The 26,011-nt window shown below is 48.0% G+C and overlaps 2 protein-coding genes across 2 annotated transcripts; both read left to right on the top strand.

Annotated features, from left to right (window-relative positions):
* Nucleotides 1-615: 615 nt before the first annotated feature.
* On the top strand, nt 616-18,262 carry PRSS46P (serine protease 46). Its single transcript, XM_019022917.4, has 5 exons — nt 616-901; nt 2,962-3,139; nt 3,347-3,606; nt 4,390-4,553; nt 17,840-18,262. Exons 1-5 carry the CDS (start codon nt 820-822, stop codon nt 18,092-18,094), a joined length of 939 nt encoding a protein of 312 aa, XP_018878462.4. The 5' UTR covers nt 616-819; the 3' UTR covers nt 18,095-18,262.
* A 1,679-nt stretch (nt 18,263-19,941) lies between these two features.
* Nucleotides 19,942-25,802, top strand: PRSS50 (serine protease 50). Its single transcript, XM_004034033.5, is given in 7 exon segments — nt 19,942-20,080; nt 20,082-20,122; nt 20,204-20,404; nt 22,171-22,333; nt 23,406-23,689; nt 24,841-25,007; nt 25,426-25,802. Coding segments are annotated over 7 exon segments (1,155 nt in total). The 5' UTR covers nt 19,942-20,018; the 3' UTR covers nt 25,663-25,802.
* The last annotated feature ends 209 nt before the right edge of the window (nt 25,803-26,011 follow it).

Here is a 26,011-nt window from a genome sequence, read left to right as displayed (position 1 = left end):
TGGAGCTTGAGACCAGCCTGGGCAGCACAGTAAGACCTTGTCTCTCAAAAAATTTAAAAAAAAATTAGCCAGGCATGATGGTGCACACCTGTGGTCCTAGCTACTCGGGAGGCTAAGGTAGGAGGATTGCTTGAGCCTGGGAGGTGGAGGCTGCAGTGAGCTATGATCTCACCACCATTACACTCCAGCGTGGTGACAGAATGAGACCCTGTCTGAAAAAAAAAAAAAAGAAAAGTAAAGAAAATACAGACCCTGAGGGAAAAAAGAAACCTCCAGTTCCACCTCAATCACATCACATACTGCAAGAACTAGTTATCTCCCTCTCAGTGCCTCAGTTTCCACACCTCCAGGGAGGCGTGAGAGGGGGTTCACAAAGGAGCCTGGGCTGGGCACTAGGGTGCTTCATGGGCCAGGTACCAGGCACTGTCACGAGCCAGGCACATCGTACTGTCACAGGCTCAGAACTACACACAGGGGGCACCATCAAGGCCAAGGCTGGACATAGGGTACACTGCAGAGAGCTGGGCCCAGGAGGCACTGTCACGGGCTGAGCACCGGGAGTAACACTCCAGGGAGGTTCCTGACAGCAGCATCACCTTGTGGCCCTGGCAGGGCCTTGCCATGACCACACTGCCTCCTTCTCAGAGTCCTGTGACTGCCACAGCCAGGTAGGCCTCCAACCTTGGGGCAGATGCCTACTCCCCACAGTCATGAACACACAAAGCATGAGTTCTAGAATCTTGGCATAGTAGAGGTGCCCCACCCCCTCTGCCTCCACATCCGTTAGAAGGAGCATTGAGGAGTAGACACCCGCTTGCCATGGCCTGTAGGCCGGGGGATCTTCAAAGCCTTACATCTCCGCTTTCCTCTGCCAGATTAGATTATCAGCCGTATATTGAAGGTAAGGCTTCAGGGACATGGGACGGAGGCTGGAGGGGTCTGTTTGCCGGGTGCCTGTGTCGGGCTGTCCTCATGCCTGAAGGGCCTTGGTGTGTCCATGTCCTGGTGGGTGGTACATCCTCAGCAGACTGGGGACCCAAACGGTGTCAGGGCGGTTCCAATTTCAAGGGTGACCATGACAGGAGGGAAGAGCCTTATTAAAAATGGGGGAACACAGTGGGCACAGTGGCTCACGCCTTAATCCCAGCACCGTGGGAGGCCAAGGAGGGCAGATCACTTGAGACTAGCCTGGCCAACATGGCAAAACCCTGTCTCTACTAAAAATACAAAAATTGGGCATGGTGGTGCACATCTGTAATCCCAGCTACTCAAGAGGTTGAGGCACGAAAACAGCTTGAACCTGGGAAGTGGAAGTTGCAGTGAGCTGAGATCACACCATCGCACACCAGCCTGGGTGACAAAGTGAGACTCCATCTCAAAAAAAAAAAAAAAAAGAAAAGGAACAGACTAACACTAACACTAACACTAACATCCATGGAACGAGTGAGCTTGTTTGGGAGGCACAGTCATAGGAGACCCCATCTTGTGATGATGAGGAAGTGAGGCTTAGTGCCCACTCCGTATCAGCGCGGCTGAGACTGAGTGAGGTCGCAACACCCTGTGAGGCAAGCTTCACCAGCATCCCATTTCACAGTGAGAAACTGAGACTCACAGAGCTTCAGTGGTTTGTGAGTGCTGTAGCCAGAATTCAATACCTGTGTTCAATAGACTCTTTGGGGGTGAAAAAAGGATGACATGCAAATTCGTGAAGCGTTCCCTATTAAAAAAAAAAAATTAAAATTTTTTTAGAGACAGGGTCTTGCTCTGTCACCCAGGCTGGAATGGAGGGTGCAATCCTAGTTCACTGTAGCCTTGAACTCCTGGGCTCAAGTGATCCTCCCGCCTCAGTCTCCTGAGTAGCTGGGACTACAGGTGTGCGCCACCACACCTGATTAATTTTGCTTTTGTAGAAATAAGATCTCGCTATGTTGCTCAGGCTGGCCTTGAACTCCTGGCCTCAAGCCATCCTCCCTCCTGGGCTTTCCAAAGCTCTGTGATTACTGGTGTGACTTTCTCCCTTTCTTATCCTTTATGATGTTTAGTTAGTAAATACCTGTAGCAATCCAGACTGGGCCCATTTAAAATCTCCATCTCACACCTGGTTCAGTGCAGCCTGCTCTCTTCTCACCCCTGCTGCTGGGGCCAGTGAGAGTCAAGGAGGGAATGGACACACATCTCTACTCACTTCCATACACGATCACAAGGACTGCACCTCCAGGGGCATGGGTGGCCCCTAGAGCAGTGCAGTGTGACATTACTCTTCACTGGGGACAGGCAGCCTGGCCGACTTGTGCCCCATCACCTATCCCCTGGCTAACAGCTCGCCCCTGTGGTGATTCTCTCTTCTGCTTCTCTCCCCCAACCATCTGTTTGTGTAAACTACGGGCAAGGATGAGTCCTGGGTGATGGCTTACAACAAGCCCAGGAGGAGTTGTCTGGTCCTCATTGTTTGGGAACTCTAGAATGTGGGGTACCTGCTGACCCTGGCCTTTGGTTGCCTTTTTTTTTTTTTTTTTTTTTGAGATGGAGTCTGGCTCCGTCACCCAGGCTGGAGTGCAGTGGTGTGATCTCGGCTCACTGCAAACTCCACCTCCCAGGTTCAAGCGATTCTCCTGCCTCAGCCTCCCGAGTAGCTGGGATTACAGGCAGGTGCCACCACGCCAGGCTAATTTTTGTATTTTTAGTAGAGATGGGGTTTCATCATATTGGCCATGCTGGTCTTGAACTCCTGACCTCAAGCGATCCACCCACCTTGGCCTCCCAAAGTGCTGCGATTATAGGTGTGAGCCACTGCGCCCGGCTGGTTGCCAGTTTTGAGGCAGTGGGAAAAGCCCCTTCTCACATGTGCATGTGGCAGTGGCTGCTTATGACAGGGCTGGAAGGCAGCTCTCTCTGTCTCAAATCTGCTGTGTCCAGGGGTGTGAGGGCTGCCCTTTGCTGCCTGAGATCCTCTTTCCTCAGGGCCCTGGCTCCGGGCCTGTGGTCAGACCAACGTGTCCTGCAGGGTGGTGAAGGGGAAGCTGGTAGAGGTAGGCAAGTGGCCATGGCAGGTGAGCATCCTTTTCCTGGGCACGTACATCTGCAGCGGCTCCCTCATCCACCACCAGTGGGTCCTCACGGCTGCACACTGCTTGCAGAGGTCAGTCAGCGGGGGCTGGGGACTTTGCTTTCTGGCCTGGGGGGTCCCTGGTGAATCTAGGGATCTGGGAGCAGGGGGCCTGGCTGAGTGGTCCTGAGCTCAGGGCCTGTCTCCTCCCTTACTTATGGCCTTACCATTGGCGACCTGCCTCCTACCTTACTTATGGCCTTACCATTGGCGACCTGCCTCCTACCCATGGTCCTGCAGATACAAGGACCCCAGCCTGTACTCCGTGGTGGTGGGAGTCCACCAGCGCCCAGAAAATGGCACTCAGCTCCCGCTCACTCGCATGGTGATTCATAAGGATTTCAGCAATCTCATGTCTCAGGACATTGCCCTCCTAAAGCTCAGGGACTCCATCTCGTGGTCCCCCTTCGTCCAGCCTGTCTGCCTCCCTAACATCAAATTCAAGCCATCCATTGGAAGCATGTGCTGGGTAATTGGCTGGGGAACTACAGGGAAAAAAGGTGAGTGAAGGCTGGCAGAGGTTACAAGACACTCGCCTCCTCAGAACACAGCCCCATCACGGGCTCCTTCATTCATTCCTTTATTTACTCATTCACTCAGGCAGCAAACATTTCCTGACCTCTTGATACAAAGATATACCCAGTGCTCTAGTGTAAAAGACACATGTGACCTGCATGGACCTCAGTTCCCAAAGTGAAGTTAAATGAAATGCCAAGTGCTTACCCTGCAGCATGGCAGGAAGTGAATTCTTGGTTATTAATGGAGTTCCCATTAATGGCATGAGGGCCACGATCTCAGGACATACTGAGGTATTGAGGTTTCTCTATCCATCTTGTATACTGGTTATCCTGAGGTACCCCCAAATTCCTGGAGGTCCGGCCCCTGTTGGTGCTCTCCTTGGGTCCTAGAATCTGGGAGGCTTTGTGGGGGCCTGCTTTCCAGGGGGTGCCGTCTTGGGGCTCTAGGGTCTTGGCACCTTGCCGGTGGCCATGGGGCAGAGCTGAACTCTTCACCCTCATAGAACCTGAATTCCTGGAGAAATCCCCTCTTGTCCTATTTGTCCTTTGGTGCCTGGATATCACTCCAAGCCCCTTGGGACACTTTTGCATAGTCCTTTTTAATGAGCTGGGCTGTTTCAAAAGTTAGGCTGTGGGCTGGGGCCTTTATCAATCACCATCCCAGGAAATGGCCCTCCCTCCCACCTTAGCAAATGTGGACAACTCTGTGATGGGGATGTGCCGAAAAGCTGAGGGGATGACAAGGCTGGCTCTCTGTTTCCTCAGTGACCCCAAGTACCCCCTACAGTCTTCAGGAGGTGGCTGTCAGGATCGTGAACAATGACATCCACAAACAGCGGTACCAATTCCTCTTCTTGAAGGACAAGAAGAGCTTCATCGGGAATGATGTGCTGTGTGCCCACTCTGAATGGGGCTTGGACACTTGTCAGGTGCGGAGCTTGTGGACTGGGGCAGGAGAAGGCTTTCATGAGTCATGCATTTTCTTTTCACATGGCACTGGAACCCCTTATGAAAACCTCCCGGTTCTAGATCCTTGAGGAATCGCCACACTGTCTTCCGCAATGGTTGAACTAATTTACATTCCCACCAACAGTGTAAAAGTGTTCCTATTTCTCCACAGCCTTGCCAGTATCTACTGTTTCTTGACGTTTTAAATACCATTTGATCCAGCAATCCCATTACTGGGTATATACCTAAAGGAATAAAAATCATTCTACTATAAAGACACATGCTTGGGAGGCCGAGGTAGGCAGATCACAAGGTCAAGAGATGGAGACCAGCCCGGCACACATGGTGAAACCCTGTCTCTACTAAAAATTCAAAAATTATCTGGGCATGGTGGCACGCACCTGTAATTCCAGCTACTTGGGAGGCTGAGGCAGGAGAATCACTTGGAACCAAGAGGCGGAGGTTGCAGTGAGCCGAGACTGTGCTACTGCACTTCAGCCTGGGTGACAGAGTGAGACTCTGTCTCAAAAAAAAAAAAAAAAAAGACACATGCCATGTATGTTTATTGCAGCACTATTTACAATAGCAAAGGCATAGAACCAACCTAAATAGCCCCATCAATGATAGACTGGATAAAGAAAACGTAGTACATATACACCATGGAATACTATGCAGCCATAAAAAGAATGAGATTGTGTCCTTTGCAGGGACATGGATAAAGCTGGAAGCCATGATCTTCAGCAAACTAACACAGGAACAGAAAACCTAACCACTGTATGTTCTCACTCATAAGTGGGAGATGCACAATGAGAACACATGGACACAGGGAGGGGAACAACACACACCAAGGTCTGTCGGAGGGTAGGGGGCAAGGGGAGGGATAGCATTAGGACAAATACCTAATGCATGTAGGGCTGAAAACCTAGATCATGGGTTGATAGGTGCAGCAAACCACCATGGCACACTATACCTATGTAACAAACCTGCACGTTCTGCACATATATCCGAAACTTAAAGTAAAATAAAAAAAGAAAAGAAAAGAAAAGAAAAGAAAATCTCCTTCCCCTGGGCTTCCATTTAGCCTGTAAAATAAGGGTGAAATACTCTTGTCCCTGTCCACAATGAAGGTAGTGATGGCAGTCCTTCTCAGGTTAGTTTACTACTTCTGAGCATCAGCTACATGCCCAGATGTGGGCCATGTGCAGGCAGAACCTGTTTTGCATAAGTGACATTCATTCTGCAAGCACAGAATGAATACCTCTGCCACCTGCCACTTGCACCTTCTATTCAACATTGGTTTTGAGATTCATTCATATGGATACATGCAGGTTTTATGCATTAAATGCTCTACAATATTCTCTTTTGTGAATATGCCGCAATTTACCCAAGCTCTTGTTTATTAACATTGAGGGAGTTTCCAATTTTTTCATATCACAAACTCTGCTGCTACTCTAAGTATTCTCACACACACCTCCCTATTTACATGTTCCACAATTTCTCAGCAAGATGTATCTGCACAGGAGTGCTGGGTCATAGGCTGTATTTACCTTCATCTTTAATAGTCATGGTCAAATTGTTTTCCAAAGTGATCGTATTAATTTATATTCTAACAGTAGTATTTGAGAGTTCCTTGCTCCATTTCTTGCCAGCGTTTGGTATTGTCAGACTATAAAATGTTTTCCATTCCAATGGACGGGAAATAGCACCCGTTGCGGTTGTAATGTGCACGTCCCCAGTTACTAATGCGGTTGTGCAGTTCATATGTTAATTCACCATTTGTGATTCCTCTTCTATGAACACTTATTCATATACTTTGGATATTTTACTATTGTTTTCCTTTTTCTTTTTTATTTTTTAATATTCTGGATACAAATTCTATGTTCATTGTGTATACTGCAAAATCTTCTCCCAGTTTTCCATGTATCTTTTTATTTTTTTTTGTATTATACTTTGCTGAACAGCAATTTAGGTTTTATTTTAGTCAAATATATCATGTCTCTGATTTATGCTTTTTGTGTCTTATTTAATCATTCCTTTTCCCAAGGTCATAAAGAAATTCTCCTATATTTTTTTCCTCAGAATTTGGAAATTACGGTTTTCACGTATTGAAACCATGTGGCATTCATTTTGGGAATGGTGTAAGATAGGAATCTATTTTTATTTATCTTCTCATGTGGACTACCAATTTTCCTAATGCTATTTATTGAAAAAGTCATTTCCTGCACTGGCTGTCACTACCTCTCTCATATATCAAGGTTGTGTAAACACAAGGGATAGTTTTTTTCAGTTGGACACTTACATAATTTATTTTTGTTCTTTCTTCCTTCTCAATACAAATTTTTGAGGCTACATATTTCCCTCTAAGTATGGCTTTAGTTTCATGCCACAATATTTTATAAAATTTCTATTTTGATTTTATTTTGACCTATGCATGGTTTTTTTGTTGTTGTTATTGATTTCCAGCTCAGTTTCCTTGTCTTAAAATTAGTTCTAAAGTGGTATCAATTATGTGGAATATGCTGAGAAGGTTTACTCTTTCTAGTTTTGTGTTTAAAGCATTTAAGATCATAAAATCAGTTTTGATTTGAACTTTAAATTCACCTCTTAAATTTTCACTGTTGTGATTCCATCATCACTAGTTTATTTTAAAATATGTTCTGTGATTTTGAAAAAAAGCACACATTTTGTTTAAAAAGTAATACGTAAGTGCAAAATTAGAAAATGAGACTCTCCTATAATCAAACTACCTAGAAATTTCTACGCTAAATTGTTTGGTTTATATTCCTCACATGTCTTTCTATACATATAAAATTCTACATTAGTTTGTTTTTTTTTTCTGGTTTTGATTTTTTTTGTTGTTGTTGTTTTTGAGACGGGGTTTTGCCCTTGTTGCCCAGGATGGAGTGCAATGGCACGATCTCAGCTTACTGCACTTCTGCCTCCCGGGTTCAAGTGATTCTCCTGCCTCAGCCTCCCAGGTAGCTGAGATTACAGGCATGCGCCACCACGCCCAACTAATTTGTATTTTTAGTAGAGATGGGGTTTCACCATGTTGATCAGGCTGGTCTCGAACTCCTGACCTCAGGTGATCCACCCACCTCCGCCTCCAAAAGTGCTGGGATTACAGGTGTAAGCCACCATGCCCGGCCTCTGGTTATGATTTTTAATAAAGGACTGTTATATAATTTTATTCTCCAACTTTTAAATTTTTACTTGAAATATATCTTGGACTCCTTTCTAGGTCTATACATATAAATATATTCCATCTTCCTTGAATAATAATTTTCTCATATGGCTATGCCACAATCTACTTAACCATTCTTCTATTGACAGATATTTGAGCTCATTTCAGTATTTTTTTACTATGCCAGAATAAAAAAAAATTGAATACCTTTTCACATTTGTTCAAACATTTAGCTACAATAATTTTTTAGAAGTGTAATTACAAAATCAGTTGTATATATATTTAAAATTTCAATAGATATTTGCAAATTAGCCTCCCAAAGATTTGATCCATTTGTATTAACACCAACAGTAGATAAATGGCTTTTCCTGCATCATCACCAGAACTAGGTATTATTTTTATTTTAACTTTTGTCCTTTTGGTAGACTAAAACTTATATCATATTTTTGTTGTTATTTCATGACATTGAGAAATTCTGTAAATTGCTTGTTTAATAGGATAAGTAGGAAGTTTCAATAAAGATATCAAAATACAGTAAGTATCAGAATTCAAAGAGTTGTGTGACTGATATTTGGCTACATGTCTGTATCAAAGGATCCAGAGGGTAGGGTTGGAGGTGATTTTGTGAGGAGAATTTCTCTGGAGAGAACTGCATCTATGAGCTCACCTTTCTCCCTTTAAGGGGATAGGGATGAGCGGGCTGGGGGTGCCCGTTCCACACTGCAAGTCTACTGGGAGTGGTACCCGCAGGATCACTCCGAAAGCCTGATGCGTACCCCTCAAGGTAGGGGGAGAGTCAGCTCTAAATCCCTCCAGGCTCAGAGAGCTCACAGTGGCCTGGAGGGGAGGGGTGGGGGCAGTTAAGACAGTTCTTTCCCTCTCACTCTGCTGCTGTTACCTTGGCAGGTTAGGAAGATCAGGTTAGTAAGATGGGGTAGGAGGAGTGGAAGCTACAGGGAGGGAAGCCTCCTACTTGCTAAAGCCCTGATGGCAATGGGGAGTTTTACTTTAAATCAAGTCTAACATTGTGATTATTATATGGAAATGAATATTCTGATTTCTGAAGTGAGATGTTCATATGACACTTGGTGTAATCATGGCGATTATGATTACCTTAACCACAGTGGGCAAAATGTTCTGGTTCTGCCCAAGTTTTTCCCAGGGGTCAAGGAAGAAACCTCACCTTCTAAATCAATTTTAAAAGAACAAAGGAAGTCCAAATAAAATGCTTGCTTCATTTAATGTACCATTTACACTTTTCCATGTCCTTTGCCCATGGTCTTCTATTAAACTACGTTTGTTTTTGTTGATTTACAAAAACTCTGGATATTCTATTCTGTAGTAACTAGTGGTAAAGGAGCATTATGTCTCTTTCAGCTTAATTTCAAGTGGCTCATAAGCATTTATATATATATGTGTATATGTATACATACATTTGGAGACATAATATAAAACATATGGTAAAACATCAAAATTAGTGAATCTGGGTAAAATATTATACTTGCAACTTTTCTGAAAGTCTCAAATTATTTCAGAATACAAATTTACCCTAAAACTTTGGGTTACTGGAAGTTTTAGCCCATTGTAAAATGCTTCACAATATTTTACCCTATTTGTACCTCATTTACCCTTTTTTTCTGGTGTAGGTTTTTTTTCCCATAAGGTTATGTAAAATTTTTATGTGTTTGTATCTATCATTATTTTCCTCCATGATTTTAGGTTTTTTTTTTCCTATCTTGGCCGGGCGCAGTGGCTCACGACTGTAATCCCAGCACTTTGGGAGGCCGAGGTGGGCGGATCACGAGGTCAGGAGATCGAGACCATCCTGGCTAACATGGTGAAACCCCGTGTCTACTAAAAATCCCCCCAAAAAAATTAACCAGGCGTGGTGGTGGGCGCCAGTAGTCCCAGCTACTCGGGAGGCTGAGGCAGGAGAATGGCCTGAACCTGGGAGGCGGAGCTTGCAGTGAGCCGAGATCACGCCACTGCACTGCAGCCTGGGCGACAGAGCGAGACTCAAACAACAACAACAACGACAACAACAAAGAAATACCTTTTCTGTCCTAAGATTATAAAATTATTTACTCATCATTTTCTAATTCTTTTCTTTAAATACTTTAAATTTTGATTCATCTGGATGATTGAGAGAGGAAGTTCAGTATTATTTTTCTCCAAATGGGTAGCCTGTTACATAAAAATATTTTGTTGAATACTTGTTTTTTTGGCTATGAATTAGAAATGCCCCCTTTATTGCATTCTAAATTCCCACCCTATTTTGTTGTCTTCCTACCATTTACATCTCTATGCCACCACCACTCTGAAAATTATTGTAGCTTTAGAATTCTTTTTTATGTGGTAATGCAAGTCCTCCTTCATTCTCCATCTTTTAAAGAATTTACCTGCTGTTCTCCCACGTTCCTTTTCACAGTCTTAGAATAAAGTTGTCAAAAAGAAAATCACATGGGGATTTTGGTGGAAATTGATAGATCCTTTTAGGGAAATAAAGACTTTTTATTTTGCACTATTTCTTTATGTCTATAGAGCAGGAGTTTGTAGCTTTCTCCATGTAGTTACTGCATGCTGCTTCCTGAGTCTATTCCTAAATGTTATATATTACGTCCTTATTGTGAGTGGTGTATATATATTTTTAATTAATTAATTATTTTCAGACAGAGTCTCGTTCTGTGGCCCCAGGCTAGAATGCAGTGGCGTGATCTCGGCTCACTGCAACCTCCGATTCCCGGGTTCACGCCATTCTCCTGTCTCAGTCTCCCAAGTACCTGGGATTACAGATGTGTGCCACCACGCCTGGCTAATTTTTGGTATTTTTATTAGAGATGGGCTTTCACCATGTTGGTCAGGCTGGTCTCGAACTCCTGACCTCAGGTGATCCGCCCTCCTCAGCCTCCCAAAATGCTGAGATTACAGGCATGAGCCACTGTGCCCAGACTGGTATATTTTCTTTTGTTGTATTTTCTGTTTTTTTATTTTAGATTTTTGTGTATTTACTTTGTAATAAGCAACCTTCCTGGACCTAGCTGATTCTCTTCAATTGAGTGGACCACAGACACATCACCTGCCAATGTGTATGTGCATGACGTGAAGAATCTGTTCAGGGAACCAACTGCACATTGAGTTAGAGCATACAGTCAAAAAACACATTTATAAAGCTGAGCGTTCTTTCCTAAAATAAAATCCTGTAAGTCTTCCTCTTATTTCTTTCTCTTGTGTAATTGCAAATATTCAGAACCGTATTCCAGAAAAATTACTATTTCCCATGAGACAGTGTGTCATTTAGTTTTAGGCGTATCTCTTGTAAACAATACAAAGCTGGATGCTATTATTTTTCAATACATCTGAGAGATTGTTCTTTAATCTATTTACCAAGAAGACTGGGGATTTTTTTTGTTCCCTCACCTTACATTTTGGTTTGATTTTTTTTTTCTTCACTCTACTTTTATCCTCTAGCGGTTTAGAAGTTACGTATGTACGTTTCCTTCTGCTATTGGTCACCTTGTATTTTCCACATATATATTTAAAATTGAATTATCACGTAGTTAATCAGTGTCTACAGCCTCCTTAGCAGGGGGCCAGAGACTTCCTGCATTTTTGCTTTCTTCATTTCCATCCTCCAGACTCCCCCTCTTGTTGAAGATATCTGGGAGTTCAGCTTGCTTGACTCTTTTATTATGTCTAAGAATTTTTAGTGGACTCTTGAGCTTTCTAGGCCTATGCTCATATGAGTTGTAATTAGTAACGATTTCACCTCTTTTATTTGTGTTTTACTTTTTTATTGTTTTGAGTCCCCCTCTCTCCCCAAAACAACCTAGAGTCATGGCTGTGTTTTCTCTTGCTGCCCACTTTGATGGGAAGTGCTTCTTACACTTCACCCTGACGCATGCCGTGGTGGTGACTTGGCCTGTCATCTGTTGAGGGGAGAGCCATTCCTTTCTGTTTGACCACAGCATTTGATTTCAGGAAAGAACATTCTCCTTTATACATGTGTTTTCTGACTCTCTGCTCTAACTCAGGGTGCAGAGTCTGTTCCCTAAACAGATTCCTCATGTCCATGCGCCCTGCATTCCAAGATCATTCCTCCCTGCTTATGGTGTACTTTTGTTTCATTCATCTGTTGGATTCAGATTCATAATATCTTTTTGTGGAGCACACTTTAATTTATTTATTCACTCAACAGACACCGTATGCTGGGCTCTGGGCCAGACATGGATAACACTGGGCTTAAGAAAGGTCTGGGCCCGGGGAACAAATGGTACCACGTGGCACAGTCCACACAGCACAATGCACACAACCTTTTTACTTTTTCCTCCAGGGACGCTGGGCTCCACTTTAAGGTATGTAGAGAGAAAGACACCCCTTTGTCAAGTGATAGTATCAGGACGATGCTTCACTTGAAAAATATTTGTTCATGTTCTGGAACATTTGAAATAACACAAATTATCTCCTCCTTGAATGCTGGATAGCAGTTGCCTGTGAAACCACATAAGCCTGTTTTCCTTTGAGTGGTTGCTCTTGGGGAATATTTTAAGTTGTTTTGCCCATAGTTATTGGACTTGTCGGGCTTTCTGTCACTCTTTAAATTTGTTTAAATGATTTCTGTTTCATAGAAAAAGGTCATTTCATCCAGAGTGTAAATCTGCAAAGAGGAAATTGTCAACAGTCTTGAGATTCTGAGAAAGTATATTTTCCCTGGATGTGTTCTAGTTTATTTTCTACTCAAATCATGAAGTGTTTCCATTTTTCCTTCTCTTTCTGTTTTTCTTGGTAAGAGTCACAAGGTGCTTATCTGTTTTGTTGTTCTTCTTGTTGTTTTGTCTGAAACAGGGTCTCATTCTGTTGCCCAGGCTGGAGTGCAGTGGTGTGATCATAGCTCACTGTTACCTTGAACTCATGGCCTCAAGAAATCCTTCTGCCTCAGCCTCCTGAGAAGCTGGGACTACAGGCGTGTGCCACTATGCCCAGCTAATTTTTTAAATTTTTTTGTAGAGACAGGATTTCACTATGTTATGTTTTGCCCAGGCTGGTCTGGAACTCCTGAGCTCAAGTAATCCTCCTGCCTTAGTCTCCCAAAGTGCTGGGATAACAGACGTGAGCCACTGTGCCCAGCCTTGTTGTTTTTTAAGAATAAACTATTGATTTTTATTTCTCAAGTCTATGATTTTTCTGCTTTGTAACACATGAACTATCCTCTTTTTGTCTTTATTAATTCCTTTTCAAGGGTCTTGAGCTGAATGTGCAGTGATAATTGATGATAATAACAAATAATTTATTTTTATTCTTTCTTGCTTGATATTAAAAGTACTTTAGACCAGGACAATCTGTGTGCAGTTTAGGCCCACATCCTGTGCAATACGTGATGCTCTCTTTACTCTACATTCTAATTGTAGATTTCGTTTTTACTTTAACGTTTTGAAAGTTATTTTTTCCTGTTGATGGAGTGACTCACATTTTGTTACTAAACTCTGGTTTTATTTCACTGAGGTGAGAGAATGCTTACCTACAGTGGATCTCTCTCTCTCTCTTCTTTTCTCATGTTCTTACTTTCTCTGGGCCCCTAGCGTCCCATCAGTCCTATCTCAGGCAAGGGCCCTCACACTATCATTGCTGGTGTGATTATCACTGGCTTCATTTTCTCCTTCATCTTCCATTTGCCCTTCCCCGCAAAAGAACATCAACTGAAATCTGTCTAATATGTGTAATTAGGCCAGGCGCGGTGGCTTAGGCCTGTAATCCCAGCACTTTGGGAGGCCAAGGTGGGTGGATCACCTGAGGTCAGGAGTTCGAGACCAGCCTGGCCAACATGACAAAACCCCGTCTCTACTAAAAATACAAAAATTAGCTGGGCGAGGTGGCACGCGCCTGTAGTCCCAGTTGCTCGGGAGGCTGAGACAGGAGAATCGCTTGAACACAGGAGGTGGAGGTTGCAGTGAGCCAAGATTGCACCACAGCACTCCAGCCTGCGTGACAGAGCAAGACTCCGTCTCAAATAATCATAATCATAATTATAATAAAGTGAAATTAAAGATATCTGTGTCTTTGAAGAATGCATAGTGCTGCTGTGTGTGTTTTAGTTGGTATAAATTATATTGTGCTGCATATCTCCTCCTGTAGTTGTTTACTGAGGCATCTGAATTTGTTAAGGTATTCACATTAAATGGTTTTATTCTTTCAAATAATTGCCCCCACATATCCTATGTCAAATTTTCCTTCCTTCCCCAAACGTCACTTTGGGCAGAGCTCATAATTTTGAGTCACTTTCAGTTATGAAATGCCTTGTGCCATTAAAAGTTTCTATTTAAATTTAAACCTCACTTCAGGAGAGCCCCCCACTCTCTGGTGCTCCTAGGGATGGGGTTCCCTGCCCTGGCAGGAGATCAGGAAGCTGGCCTGGTGTAATCTCCATGGTGAGGCCATGGAAGCCTCACATCTCCCCCAACTCACTCTGCTTGTTATTTTCTTTTCTTATTTTTTTTTGAGACAGAGTCTTGCTCTGTCCCCCAGGCTGGAGTACAGTGGCGTGATCTTGGCTCACTGCAAGCTCTGCCTCCCGGGTTCACGCCATTCTCCCGCCTCAGCCTACCGAGTAGCTGGGACTACAGGCGCCCGCCATCACGCCCAGCTAATTTTTTGTATTTTTAGTAGAGACGGGGTTTCACCGTATTAGCCAGAATGCTCTCGATCTCCTGACCTCGTGATCCACCCGTCTCGGCCTCCCAAAGTGCTGGGATTACAGGCATGAGCCACCGCGCCCGGTCTGCTTGTTATTTTCAAGAGGTCCTTAGATATGTTCAATATTGACCTCTGGTTTGTTTTAGACAGAGCCCTATCTTAATTCATCAGTCTTCATTGAGATTTGGTATCTTTACTGAACAGATAACCTCAGTTTTGATGTAATCCAGCCTAACACATTTCTTCAGGTTTGTGAGTTTTGTTTTGTTTGCTTGTTTTTGTTTTGTTATTTTGAGACAGAGTCTTGCTCTGTTACCCAGGCTACAGCGCAGTGGCGTGGTATGGTTCACTGCAGCCTCAACCTCCTGGGCTCAAGCGATCCTCCCACCTCAGCCTCCTGAGTAGCCGGAACTAATTTTTAAATTTTTTGTAGTCATGGGGTGTCACTATGTTGCCTAGCCTGATCTTGAACTCCTGGGATCAAGAGATCCTCCCACCCCAGCCTCCCAAAGTGCTGGGATTACCCGTGTGAGCCACTGCACCCAGCAGTTTGTGGGTTTTGAATCTTATTTTTAAAAATATGCTTCATCCCAAGTCATAAAAACATGGTCCTATATGCATTTTGGTTTTGGTTTTATTTTTTATTTTAGAGACAGGGTCTGGCTCTGTTGCCCAGGCTGGAGGGCAGTGGCATGATCATGGCTCACGACAGCCCGGAAATCCTGGTCTCAAGCGATCCTCCCACCTTAGCCTCCAGAGTAGCTGGGACTAAGGTGTGTGCCACCATGCCTGCCTAATTTTATTTTTGTGAAGACAGGGTCTCACTATGTTGACCAGGCTGGTTTTGAACTCCTGGGCTCGAGTGATCCTCCCACCTTGGCCTCCCAGAGTGTTGGGATTACAGGTGTGAGCCACTGTGCTGGTCTTATATGTTTTAATTAGCTTTATCATTTTTACTTTTCACATTCAGAGTTTTAATTCCTCTGAAGTTTTGTTACGGTAGGATACAACTTCGCTTTTCTCCTTCTGGTGAGCCAATGTTGCCACCATCTACTGCAGAGCCCTCATTTCCTGCAGACGTGATGCTTTGTGTAACATGTGTCAAGTGTCCTCCTGGATAGGCATCAGGTTACAGGCTCTCCACGACCCCCACTGGGCTATTTTTTTTGTTTCTATGCCAGTACCCCACTATTTCTATAATTATAGCTTTCTCATCTTTAATTATATTTCTATAATTATAGCTTTAAAATATGTGTAACTATCTGGTAGGTCAAATCTGCCCCCAACCTGACTCTCCAATTTTCTCCCCTTTCTCAAAACCATCCTAGAATTTAAGGACTGTTATCCTTCAATATCAATTTTAGAATCAGATTGTCAAGTTCCTGAGAAAACCCTGCTGGCGTTTTAATTGGAATTGCTTTGAGAGACTAATGTAAGGAGAACGGACATTGTTATGATTTTTAATTGCTTTTACTCTGTATTGAATAGACAAAAGGATATTTATAAAACATATATGGAGAATAAAGAATAACATTAGCAACATCCACGTACCCATCAGCAAGCCTAAGAAAGAGTGCCCTTATGGGCATGTTAAAGTTTCCCCGTGGCCATTCCTGTATCTCAAGCCTCAAAGGCTCTGACTGCTCTCAGTTATTTTGCTGGCTGACATTTGCTCATGGTGCCTCAACTTCCTTGTGTGGTGTGCAATGTTTTGAGGAGGGAGGACATGCTCCTTAGAGTGTTAATTATACGACTACTCTGAGGTGTGGCTTGAAAGATAGGTTCCCCCAGACAGAATCTACATTTGCTTCAGCCAGGTGCCTGCAGGTATGACCAACCCGGCATCACTTTATTTACTTACTTATTTTTAACTTTTCAGTTCAGGGTACAAGCGCAGGCTTGTTTCACAGGTAACCTGGTGTCATGGGGCTTTGTCGTACAGATGATTTCATCACCCAAGTTTTGAGCCTAGTACCTATTAGTTGTTTTTCTTGATCCTCTCCCTCCTCCTCCCCTCCCCCATCAAGTAGGCTCCAGTGTCTGTTCCCTTTGTGTTTATGAGTTCTCATCATTTAGCTCCCACTTACAAGTGAGAACATGTGGTGTTTGGTTTTCTGTTCCTACATTAGGTTGCTAAGGATAATGGCCTCCAGCTGCAACCATGTCCCTGCAAAGGACATGATCACGTTCTTTTTTATGGCTGCGTAGTATTCCATGGTATATATGTACCTCATGTTCTTTATCCAGTCTATCCTTGATGGGCATTTAGGCTAATTCCATGTCTTTGCTATTGTGAATATCCCAGCACCACTTTAAACCACATCCATCCTTGGTTCAGGTTTTTTGAACCACCCAGACAGTGTGAAGTCATGTTGTGAGTTCATACGAGAGTGTTTCCAGTTCACCCTCACTGTGAGGGTGTGGTCATTTTTTGAAGGCATAACTTTTTGCAGGGGTCTACTCTGAGGCTCCTCCCCTTAGTTAGGCCCTGGGTTTTGTCTTTTGTCTCCTGAACCCATGAACAAGGCTATGAAAACTGAAGCTCAGTTTTGCTGGGTTTGACAAAGGGCCTTAGGACAAAAGCTGTCTTCTGGGCTCTACTGACCTCTATATTCTAACCCTCATTTAGGTTTTGGACTTTGAAGAGTCTTTGTTTTCTTGCTAGCTTACCCATGCATTTAAAATCATAATTTTAAAAAGTCTCACATTTGTAGGTATCTTTAGCAATAAATTTGGTTAGGGTATCTTGTCTTCCATACTGCAGGAAGCCAAATGCTGAGAATTGACATTTTCACATTGTTTTAAGTTATCTCAGCTTTGAACAACAGTATATCTATACATTGATGTAGGTCTTTTTTTATATTCTTAGGCACAGTTTATTACTTTTTTCCTTAAGAGTCTTTTGCATTCTTCATTAGATTATGTCCTATAAATCTTGGTGTGCATTATGTTTTAAAAATAAATGTAATTGAGTGGTTTTTCTGATTTATAAAATTTTCTGACATTACAGAAGAGTGTAAAGAAAGTTTTAAAAAATCATAAGAAACCCACTATCAGCAGCAGTAACAGCTATGACCTTTTGTTGTATGTCATTGTAAACAGTATTCTTATCTGTAAACCCATGTTTGCACAAAAAGAGGAGAACTGGTTTGCATTTCAAACAGCTCACTCTGCAAGCAGGATTTCAGGAAAGAAAAAGACCACCAAGATTTAAGGGGAAGGCAGAGGAGGGGATGGGATGGGGAGTTAGGGTCAGAGTTAGCAGGAAAATGAAGGCAGAGGCTGGCGTGGTCCAGTGCAGAGCTTATGTGTCACAGAGCTCATCCTGAGGGGCGGGCTCAGGCCAGGGATGCCCTCCTGCTGCCATCCTTATGCCCTCCCTCCTTTTCTCTACAGGTTGACTCTGGAAGCTCCCTTGTCTGCCAAATGGACAAGACCTGGATTCAGATAGGAGTGGTGAGCTGCAGCTTTAGTTGTGGCCAGCGCCGCTTCCCAGGTATCTACACCAGCACTGCCCACTTCAACCAGTGGATCAGGACTGAGGTTGCTAACATAAGGTTCATCAGTAGGGCTGGCCCTGCCTTCCTGAGCCCAGTTTTCCTCACTGGCTACATTCTGCTGGGCTCCTTGGGCTCCCTGTGGCTCCTGTGAGCGGTGTTTCAAGGACAGTCCCTCCCAGAGGCTGCTTCTCCCTCCCCTGTGTTCTACCCTCAGAAGTGGAGATGAGAGGTTGCCCAGGACGGCAGGGCAGAGTGAGGGGGAGGGTCCGAGAGCCACTGTTACTTTCTGTTGTTCAGTGAAGATGCTTTTGAACTTTGAGCCACTCAAGTGATCATCTTGCTTCCTGACTTCGGCCAGAGCCCTTCACAACCTTCCTAACCCCCAAGCAGTCCTGGCTGTTCTCTCAAGCTGAGCCTTCTCTGATAGCTTTATGCCGTGTCTGTCTTGTGCTTGCTGTGTGACCCTGGGAGACTGTTCCCCTCCCTCTTCTTCCAAATGTGGGACTGCAGCTCCTTCTTAGTCATCCCAGCACTCCAGTAATCCCCAGGTCCCCATGGCCCTCCCCTGGGTATGTGACAGACACTTTCCCTCAGGCCTTCCTGCGAGGCCTGGCCTCTTCCCAAGTAACTCACCATGGCCAGATCACAGACCCACAACCATGGACCGTGTTTCAGAACCCACTAGCTTCTCCCAACCCTTCATATCCTTCCATGGGTCTGCAGAGCCTGACCAATTCCTCCTCCCTCTTTGGCAGAGGTAGGTGATGTGGGGATAGGGCAGAGTGCCTGCCTGGGTAATGAATGTGTGAGATCACTATGCCCTGAGCTCCTGAGCTGCCTTGGTGACCTCCATTAGACTCTACAGCACGAGCAAGGCTACTGGAGGTAGCCAAGCTGAGGACAGAGCCTTGCCCCTGTGTGAGGAATGGGGGGCTGCTCAGACCTGGTGGTCCTCAGGTGCTGAGCAACCAGCCACCCCTATCCCTCAGGGCACCTGAAGGGTGTGATTTACTGTCTTTTCAGACATTGGAGCATGGATTGGCCAGCTCAAGTGTGTATCCCAAGACCACAAGCCTGGACACATGTTAGAATATCCTGGCTTGATTTAACTTTCACCGTATCTTAGAAAAAATTATTTTCTTGTAGAGATGGGGGTGCTATGTTGCCCAGGCTGGACTCGAACTCCTGGGCTCAAGTGATCCTTCTGCTTCGGTTTCCTGAGTAGCTGAGAGTAGCTGGGACAGGTGCATGCCACAATGCTGGATCACCTTATCTTCTATTAGGCTAGAATTTTCCAACAGCTTTGAGTACCCTACATGACTTTTTAAATGTATTACCCTCCTGTGTCACTGAACCATCAATGTGTTCCCCAAATTGTAACATGCAAAGTGACCTCCTCATCCCACAGTGGCACAATGGTAAGCACCAGTGTTCCTCTGTGGAGAGACCCTTTGCCTGCACTCTCTTTCCTAAGCAGATGGATCTGTGGGGCAAGGGCATCTGCTGAATGGGGTGGGGGTGGGGTGTAGTTGCTTAGAATGAAGCAGTCTTTCAAAATCATTATTTAAAACACATCTATCTGCTTCATTTCAGTTCCTTGGGCAAAGCCCCACTGGAGGGGCTGGAGGGAAAGTAGGGTCACTTGGAGATCCTGGATGCCAGCCCCTGAGGTTTGGTCTTCATCTCACTGCGGGAGGGGTGACACCATGAGCCAGTCCAGGGCAATGGGCTGCAGGGGTGAGGAGGTCTGAGAATCGGCCGAGGTTAAGTTGAGGGACTCCAGGAGACTGCTTGGACCAGCGGAGTGAGGAGAGGGAGGGGCCAAGGAGGGAAGTCAGCCGGGGCGTACCCAGCCCGGGAGGTATAAGGGAGGGCTGTCACTAGGGGCGCCCTTGCGGGTCAGACACCACGAGCGCCGTGGCGGGTGGCCCCTGGGGGGCGCCACGCAGGCGGGGCACTAGGAGCATCCCCACCCAGCTCACCAGAGGCCGCGGCATGAGGCCAACAGGGGGCGCCGTCGTGGGGGCGGCACTGGGAGCGCCTTCCGGAGAGACGCAGTCGGCTGCTACCCCGGGATGGGTCGCTGGTGCCAGACCGTCGCCCGCGGGCAGCGCCCCCGGACGTCTGCCTCCTCCCGCCGGTGCCCTGCTGCTGCTGCTGCTGTTGCTGAGGTCTGCAGGTGAGTCCCTCCCGATCCCTACCCCACCCGCCTGACGCGGCCCTCGCCTTCCACCTCTAATCCGCTCGACGTCCTCCGCAGGTTGCTGGGGCGCAGGGGAAGCCCCGGGGGCGCTGTCCACTGCTGATCCCGCCGACCAGAGCGTCCAGTGTGTCCCCAAGGCCACCTGTCCTTCCAGCCGGCCTCGCCTTCTCTGGCAGGCCCCGACCACCCAGACACTGCCCTCGACCACCATAGAGACCCAATTCCCAGTTTCTGAAGGCAAAGTCGACCCATACCGCTGTGAGTACCAGGGGTGTAGACTCCGTGGGGCAAGGAGGGTGAGAGAGGAGTCTTAAGGACCTTGGCTGGGGCTAGGGGAGCAGAAGGGACGGGGGCGAGCAGGATAGAGGAGCGCCTCCTTCTACAGGTGTTCATTGAGCACTAAACACCTGTGGGCCAGGCCTGGTCCTGTCTGGAGGCCCAGAGCTCTGGGTGTCTTGTCCTCACAGGCCTCCCCTCCTGCTGAGGTAGGGGGCAGGAAAGTCAGAGGGGCCTGGGGCCGGCTGTGTGTTCCCGCCTCGCCTGAGCTGGCTGTGGGGCAGGTGGCCTCTCACCCTGCTCCAGGCCCTGACCCATCGTGCCTCTGACCCAGGCTCCCAGCCAGGGACCTCTGGGATCTCCAGCACAGCTTTCAGGGCCAGGCTGTGTGAGCCTTCCTGTGGTGTCTCCAGGGTGCACACGTAAGACGTTCTCTTGCCCGGTGGCTTTCAGGCATGTTTAACAGACCCACATAAGACTGGGACTCAGCACATAGCATTTAACTGCCACAGAAAGTCACCCAAACAGGACTTCCAGTACCCTGTGCTGTGCATGCCGATGTTTTCTTGCCTATGTTATCCTTTAAAAAGGCTGGTCACGGCCCACTTACATTTACAATCCACGAATCCATTTGGAAAACACTAGGAATGGGACTCCTGGGATGTTGGATATATGCATCTTCAATCTAGAGAAATTGTTTTCCAAAGCAGCTGCAGCAGTGAGCACTCCCACCAGCCGTGGGTAGGCATTCTGGGTGATAATCTTCACTGACACTCGGTGTCACAGATGTTGCGTTTTTGCCAGGCGGATGGTACAGAGCAGAATCTCATCGTGATTGAAATCTGCATTTTCAGGCTGGAGGTAGTGGGTCATGCTTATAATCCCAGTGCTTTTGGAGGCTGAGGCAGTAAGATCACATGAGGTCGGGAGTTTGAGACCAGCCTGGGCAACATAGTGGGACTCTATCTCTCCAAAAAATTAAAAAATAAAAAAATTAGCTGGGTGTGGTTGTGTGTGCCTGTAGTCCCAGCTATTCAGGAGGCTGAGGTGGGAAGATCATTTGAGCCTAGGAGTTTGAGGTTACAGTGTACCTCAAACCATACCACTGCACTCCAGCCTGGGTGATCATACCACTGCACTCCAGCCTGGGTGACAGAGCAAGACCTCATCAGAGGAGGAGGAAAAAGGAAGAGAGAAGAAGAGGAAAGAAGAAGAAGCAGTCTGCATTTCCCTGCAGACTAAAGGCGGAGCAGCTTCTGCGGTCATTGGCTACTGGGATTTCCTCCTTGGACTATGCCCATTTTTCTGTTGGGGCATCCACTTTCCTCTCACTGAGCCACAGAAAGGGGTTCCCAGAGGAGGGAGAGAGCTCTGCCTTGGCTGAAGTAGGGGACATGGTGAGGGTGGAACCAGGTGGAAATGAGAACAAGTTAGTGAAGGATCTGATTGGAGCTGAGAGTGTGTTGGTGACGGCAGAGGGGCTGGTGGTACACTGGGCTGGTCGGCTGGGGATGCTCTAGGGCCCGGGCAGTGGGAACAGGGAGAGAGATATCTGGGCAGTGCTTGGACCCTTCTGAGGCATGAGACTCCAGTCCACATGTGGACAGCATCATTCCATGGTGACAGGTGAAAAGGGAGCACCCCTGGATGGGTGCAGGCCAGTGGCTGGAGAGGCAGGAGGTCAGGCTGGGGGAGGGGAGGGACAGGGAAAGATCCATCCCTCATCAAGCTCTCACCTTCCTCCTCAGCCTGTGGCTTTTCCTATGAGCAGGACCCCACCCTCAGGGACCCAGAAGCCGTGGCTCGGCGGTGGCCCTGGATGGTCAGCGTGCGGGCCAATGGCACACACATCTGTGCCGGCACCATCATTGCCTCCCAGTGGGTGCTGACTGTGGCCCACTGCCTGATCCGGTGAGTCAAGGCTGAGGTGGGGTGGGTGGAGAGGTATTTGGAGCTGCTGTGGGCCCAGTCATCCCCTCCCTGCCAGCTGTTCTGGCAGTGGTGGCAGCAGTGGCAGCTATGTGCTCTGCAGAGCCCCACAGTCCCAGCCCCAGCCTCATCTGGGCTCCAAGCAGGTGGAGGCTGAGTCCTGAAAATTCCTTCAGAGCTCCAGTCTTTTCAGTGTCCCACCATTCGCTCCCCTCGTCTGGCCTCTCAGTCCCGTGCAGTCATTCCGCAGATGGGAAATGGAAGCTCAGAAGCCATTTGTCTGGCCTCATGCCTCCTCTCCATGGGAAGAAGCTCCTAGTTCTTTCATTTCACCCCCTTTGCACCCACATCCTTGTTCCTCCCTTCAATCAACCGTCTCTGACACTTCTTTGAGCAAGGCCCTGGCCTGGACACTGGGGGCAGAGGAGGGATGGATCATTCCTTTCAGCTTGGTAGGGGAGACAGAAAGGAAGATAGATGCTCACAAGGGTGCCTGGTTGGTGTGGGGACAAAAGAGGGAGTGTTCTGATGTTTTGGGGCCAGGAGTGCTGGCTGTGAGAGCTGACAAGTGAAATGTGTTCCAGGCCTAAGGGCCAACATACAGACTCCAAGGGGTACCCCAGGGGTGCTCGGCTAGACAGCCAGGCCATGGCGCATTCCATGGAGCTGGAAGGAGTGGAATTGCCTCCTCCAGAGCACAGCATGGGGTGAAAGAGTCCATGCTATGGACTGAGAGTAGAGTTTGGAACCAGAGAAAACTGGGTCCGCATCCCTTCCACTGCCTCCTAGCTATGCAGCCTTGAGTGGTTCATTGGGCTTCTCTGAGCCTCAGTTTCCCCCTCCATAAAATGAAGGGTCTTGAGGACTGGACCACACAGTGAGTGTGCAGGGCCCTGTTCATGTCTGTGGTGAGGAGTAGGCTCAGGGGGCTTGAAGCAGGTGGGTGGCCCCTCCTGGATCTTCTGGGAGGGCAGCAGAGTGGGGGAAGGCCCAGGCTGGAGGCTGGGGCAGGGGGCCTGGAGCTGATCATGGCCTCCCCTCATGGTCCCCCTAGGCATGATGTTATCTACTCAGTGAGGGTGGGGAGTCCGTGGATTGACCAGATGACGCAGACCACCTCCGATGTCCCGGTGCTCCAGGTCATCATGCATAGCAGGTGCCGGGCCCAGCGGTTCTGGTCCTGGGTGGGCCAGGCCAACGACATCGGCCTCCTCAAGCTCAAGCAGGAACTCAAGTACAGCAATTACGTGCGGCCCATCTGCCTGCCTGGCACGGACTATGTGTTGAAGGACCATTCCCTCTGCACTGTGACGGGCTGGGGACTTTCCAAGGCTGACGGTGAGTCAAAGCCTCCGCAGACCAGGGCGGGTGCTGTGAGAAAGGACGTGGGTGCAGGCCAGGGTGCCACCACAGATGGATGTTTCTGAGGCATCTTCCCCAGGGAGCCTGCCGCTCCTGGGACCTTCCTGCCAGGCTGTCATCTCTGAGGTCTCCTTCCCCTTGAGGATCTCGTGGGGAACACCTCACTGCTGCTCTAGCCTCAGGGGACCCTGATTGCCTTTGAATCCTGAGTCAGGCCAGGGCATGTAAACAGAACTTCCTTGAAGGCAGAGAGGCACAGAGTAATACCTCACAGTCCACACCCACTGCCCAGGCATGGGCAGCTTGCAGCAGAGCACCTGAGGTCGGGGGAGCAGTCTTCTGTGTTGTAAAATGCTGCCCAGAAGGCCCACATGGCTGGCTAGGGGCCGTCTGCACCTGGAGCTCATGGTTTCCCCTCCCCTCAGTGGGCCTCAACTCCTTGTCGTCCCAATTCAGGAGCAAGGCCCAGAGAGCAGGTGTGTTCTCTCAGGAACATCCAGGGGACCCTAGAACTGTCTACTTCCTTCAGGGGGTCCCCAGCCCATAAGAGAGATGCCCTTCCCTGTGGCCTCAAGGAACCAACTTACTCTCAAAACAGCTCAAGGGGGCTTCAGCCCATGTAGGAGGACCTGGGAGTGACTTTGTCATCCCTGCTGTGGCCTGTCTCCTGTCTCCCAGGAGCTTAGGCCAAGGACAGGGACACACTACTCAGGGAGGCAGGAGGAAGCAGCAGTGCCTGGCCTCCATGGAGGGGTCTGGGAAGGCTCAGCAGGGAAGAGGCCTGTGGGAGAAGGGATGCTTGAAGAGAAGGAAGGCTTGGCAGGCCCTCAGGAGGGAAGGAGTGGCAAAAGCCAAGAGGCCGAGTGTGGTGGAGGTGGTGTCAAGGGCCCCAGTGGCCTGGGTGCTGCAGGAAGCGAGAGCAGGCCCAGCAAGGCTGGGTTGGGGGCACTCTGCTCCGGGGGCTCTGTGTTGAGGGCCCTAGGTGGGTATGGGCTAGAACGAGGGCAGGGGTGTGTGGCTAAAGCAGAAAAGGTGGGACGTGGGGAACAGTGGAGAGAGGACGAGGTGAGGCTGGTGGTAGTGGGCATCGGTGAGTGGCTGCGCCTAAATGGGGCCCTGTCCCACAGGCATGTGGCCTCAGTTCCGGACCATTCAGGAGAAGGAAGTCATCATCCTGAACAACAAAGAGTGTGACAACTTCTACCACAACTTCACCAAAATCCCCACTCTGGTTCGGATCATCAAGTCCCAGATGATGTGTGCGGAGGACACCCACAGGGAGAAGTTCTGCTATGTGAGCGGCCTCTCCTCGCTCACTCCCCTTCAGGAGCACCTGGGGGAGAGGCATCTGGGGAGGGAGAGCGGAAGGGTGGAGGTTGGGTAGGGGAAGGGAAGGGGGTGGGCAGAACTCTGGGATATGGGGATGGAGGATGTTGGGGGAGACTGGGAGGAAACAGATGGGGGCTGGGAATGGGGATGGCTGTTGGAGGTGAGAGGAGTGGGGGGTCCGTGGGGAGATGGAGGGTGGGTGTTAAGAGGCGGGGGATGAAACCCTTTGAGGAAGATCTCCTGGGTCTGGAGCACTTCTCACCTGTGTTGGCACTGGGGGGCTGTGGAGGTGTGGTGTGAGGACATCCTGCCTGTCCTGGAGCTGGGTCGTCTCTGGCCTCGCCTGGCCTCCCTGACCCTTACTCCCCCAACCCTTCCCGCAGGAGCTAACTGGAGAGCCCTTGGTCTGCTCCATGGAGGGCACGTGGTACCTGGTGGGATTGGTGAGCTGGGGTGCAGGCTGCCAGAAGAGCGAGGCCCCACCCATCTACCTACAGGTCTCCTCCTACCAACACTGGATCTGGGACTGCCTCAACGGGCAGGCCCTGGCCCTGCCAGCCCCATCCAGGACCCTGCTCCTGGCACTCGCACTGCCCCTCAGCCTCCTTGCTGCCCTCTGACTCCGTGTGCCCTCCCTCACTTGTGGGCCCCCCTTGCCTCCGTGCCCAGGTTGCTGTGGGTGCAGCTCTCACAGCCCTGAGAGTCAGGGTGGAGACGAGATGCTCAATTAAACATTACTGTTTTCCATGCCTCCTTCTTCCCCGGCCTCAGAGGCCCCGTGTTTCCTGGGCCTGCTCTGTTGGGAGTCCACAGGTGAACCAGATGAGGGTGAAGTGGGGAACTCCAGGCAGTTTACACTGAAAATTGCAGAGCCTCCAGGATCTGCCCCCATTCAAAGGTTCTGGGTGGCTCCCGCAGAAGGTGGAGGGGGTGTGAAGGGGTGATATTAGGGTCAGATGATCGAGGGGC

Source organism: Gorilla gorilla, chromosome 2 (genome assembly GCF_029281585.2).
Source record: "Gorilla gorilla gorilla isolate KB3781 chromosome 2, NHGRI_mGorGor1-v2.1_pri, whole genome shotgun sequence".
NCBI classification, from domain to species: domain Eukaryota; kingdom Metazoa; phylum Chordata; class Mammalia; order Primates; family Hominidae; genus Gorilla; species Gorilla gorilla.
This window is presented reverse-complemented; position numbering and strand designations above follow the sequence as displayed.

Coding starts and splice junctions, on each gene's coding strand:
- PRSS46P (XM_019022917.4), top strand. CDS start 820: ATGGCCTGTAGGCCGGGGGATCTTCAAAGCCTTACATCTCCGCTTTCC. Junction 3,140..3,346: donor GCTGCACACTGCTTGCAGAG/GTCAGTCAGCGG, acceptor ATGGTCCTGCAG/ATACAAGGACCCCAGCCTGT. Junction 4,554..17,839: donor GGGGCTTGGACACTTGTCAG/GTGCGGAGCTTG, acceptor TTTTCTCTACAG/GTTGACTCTGGAAGCTCCCT.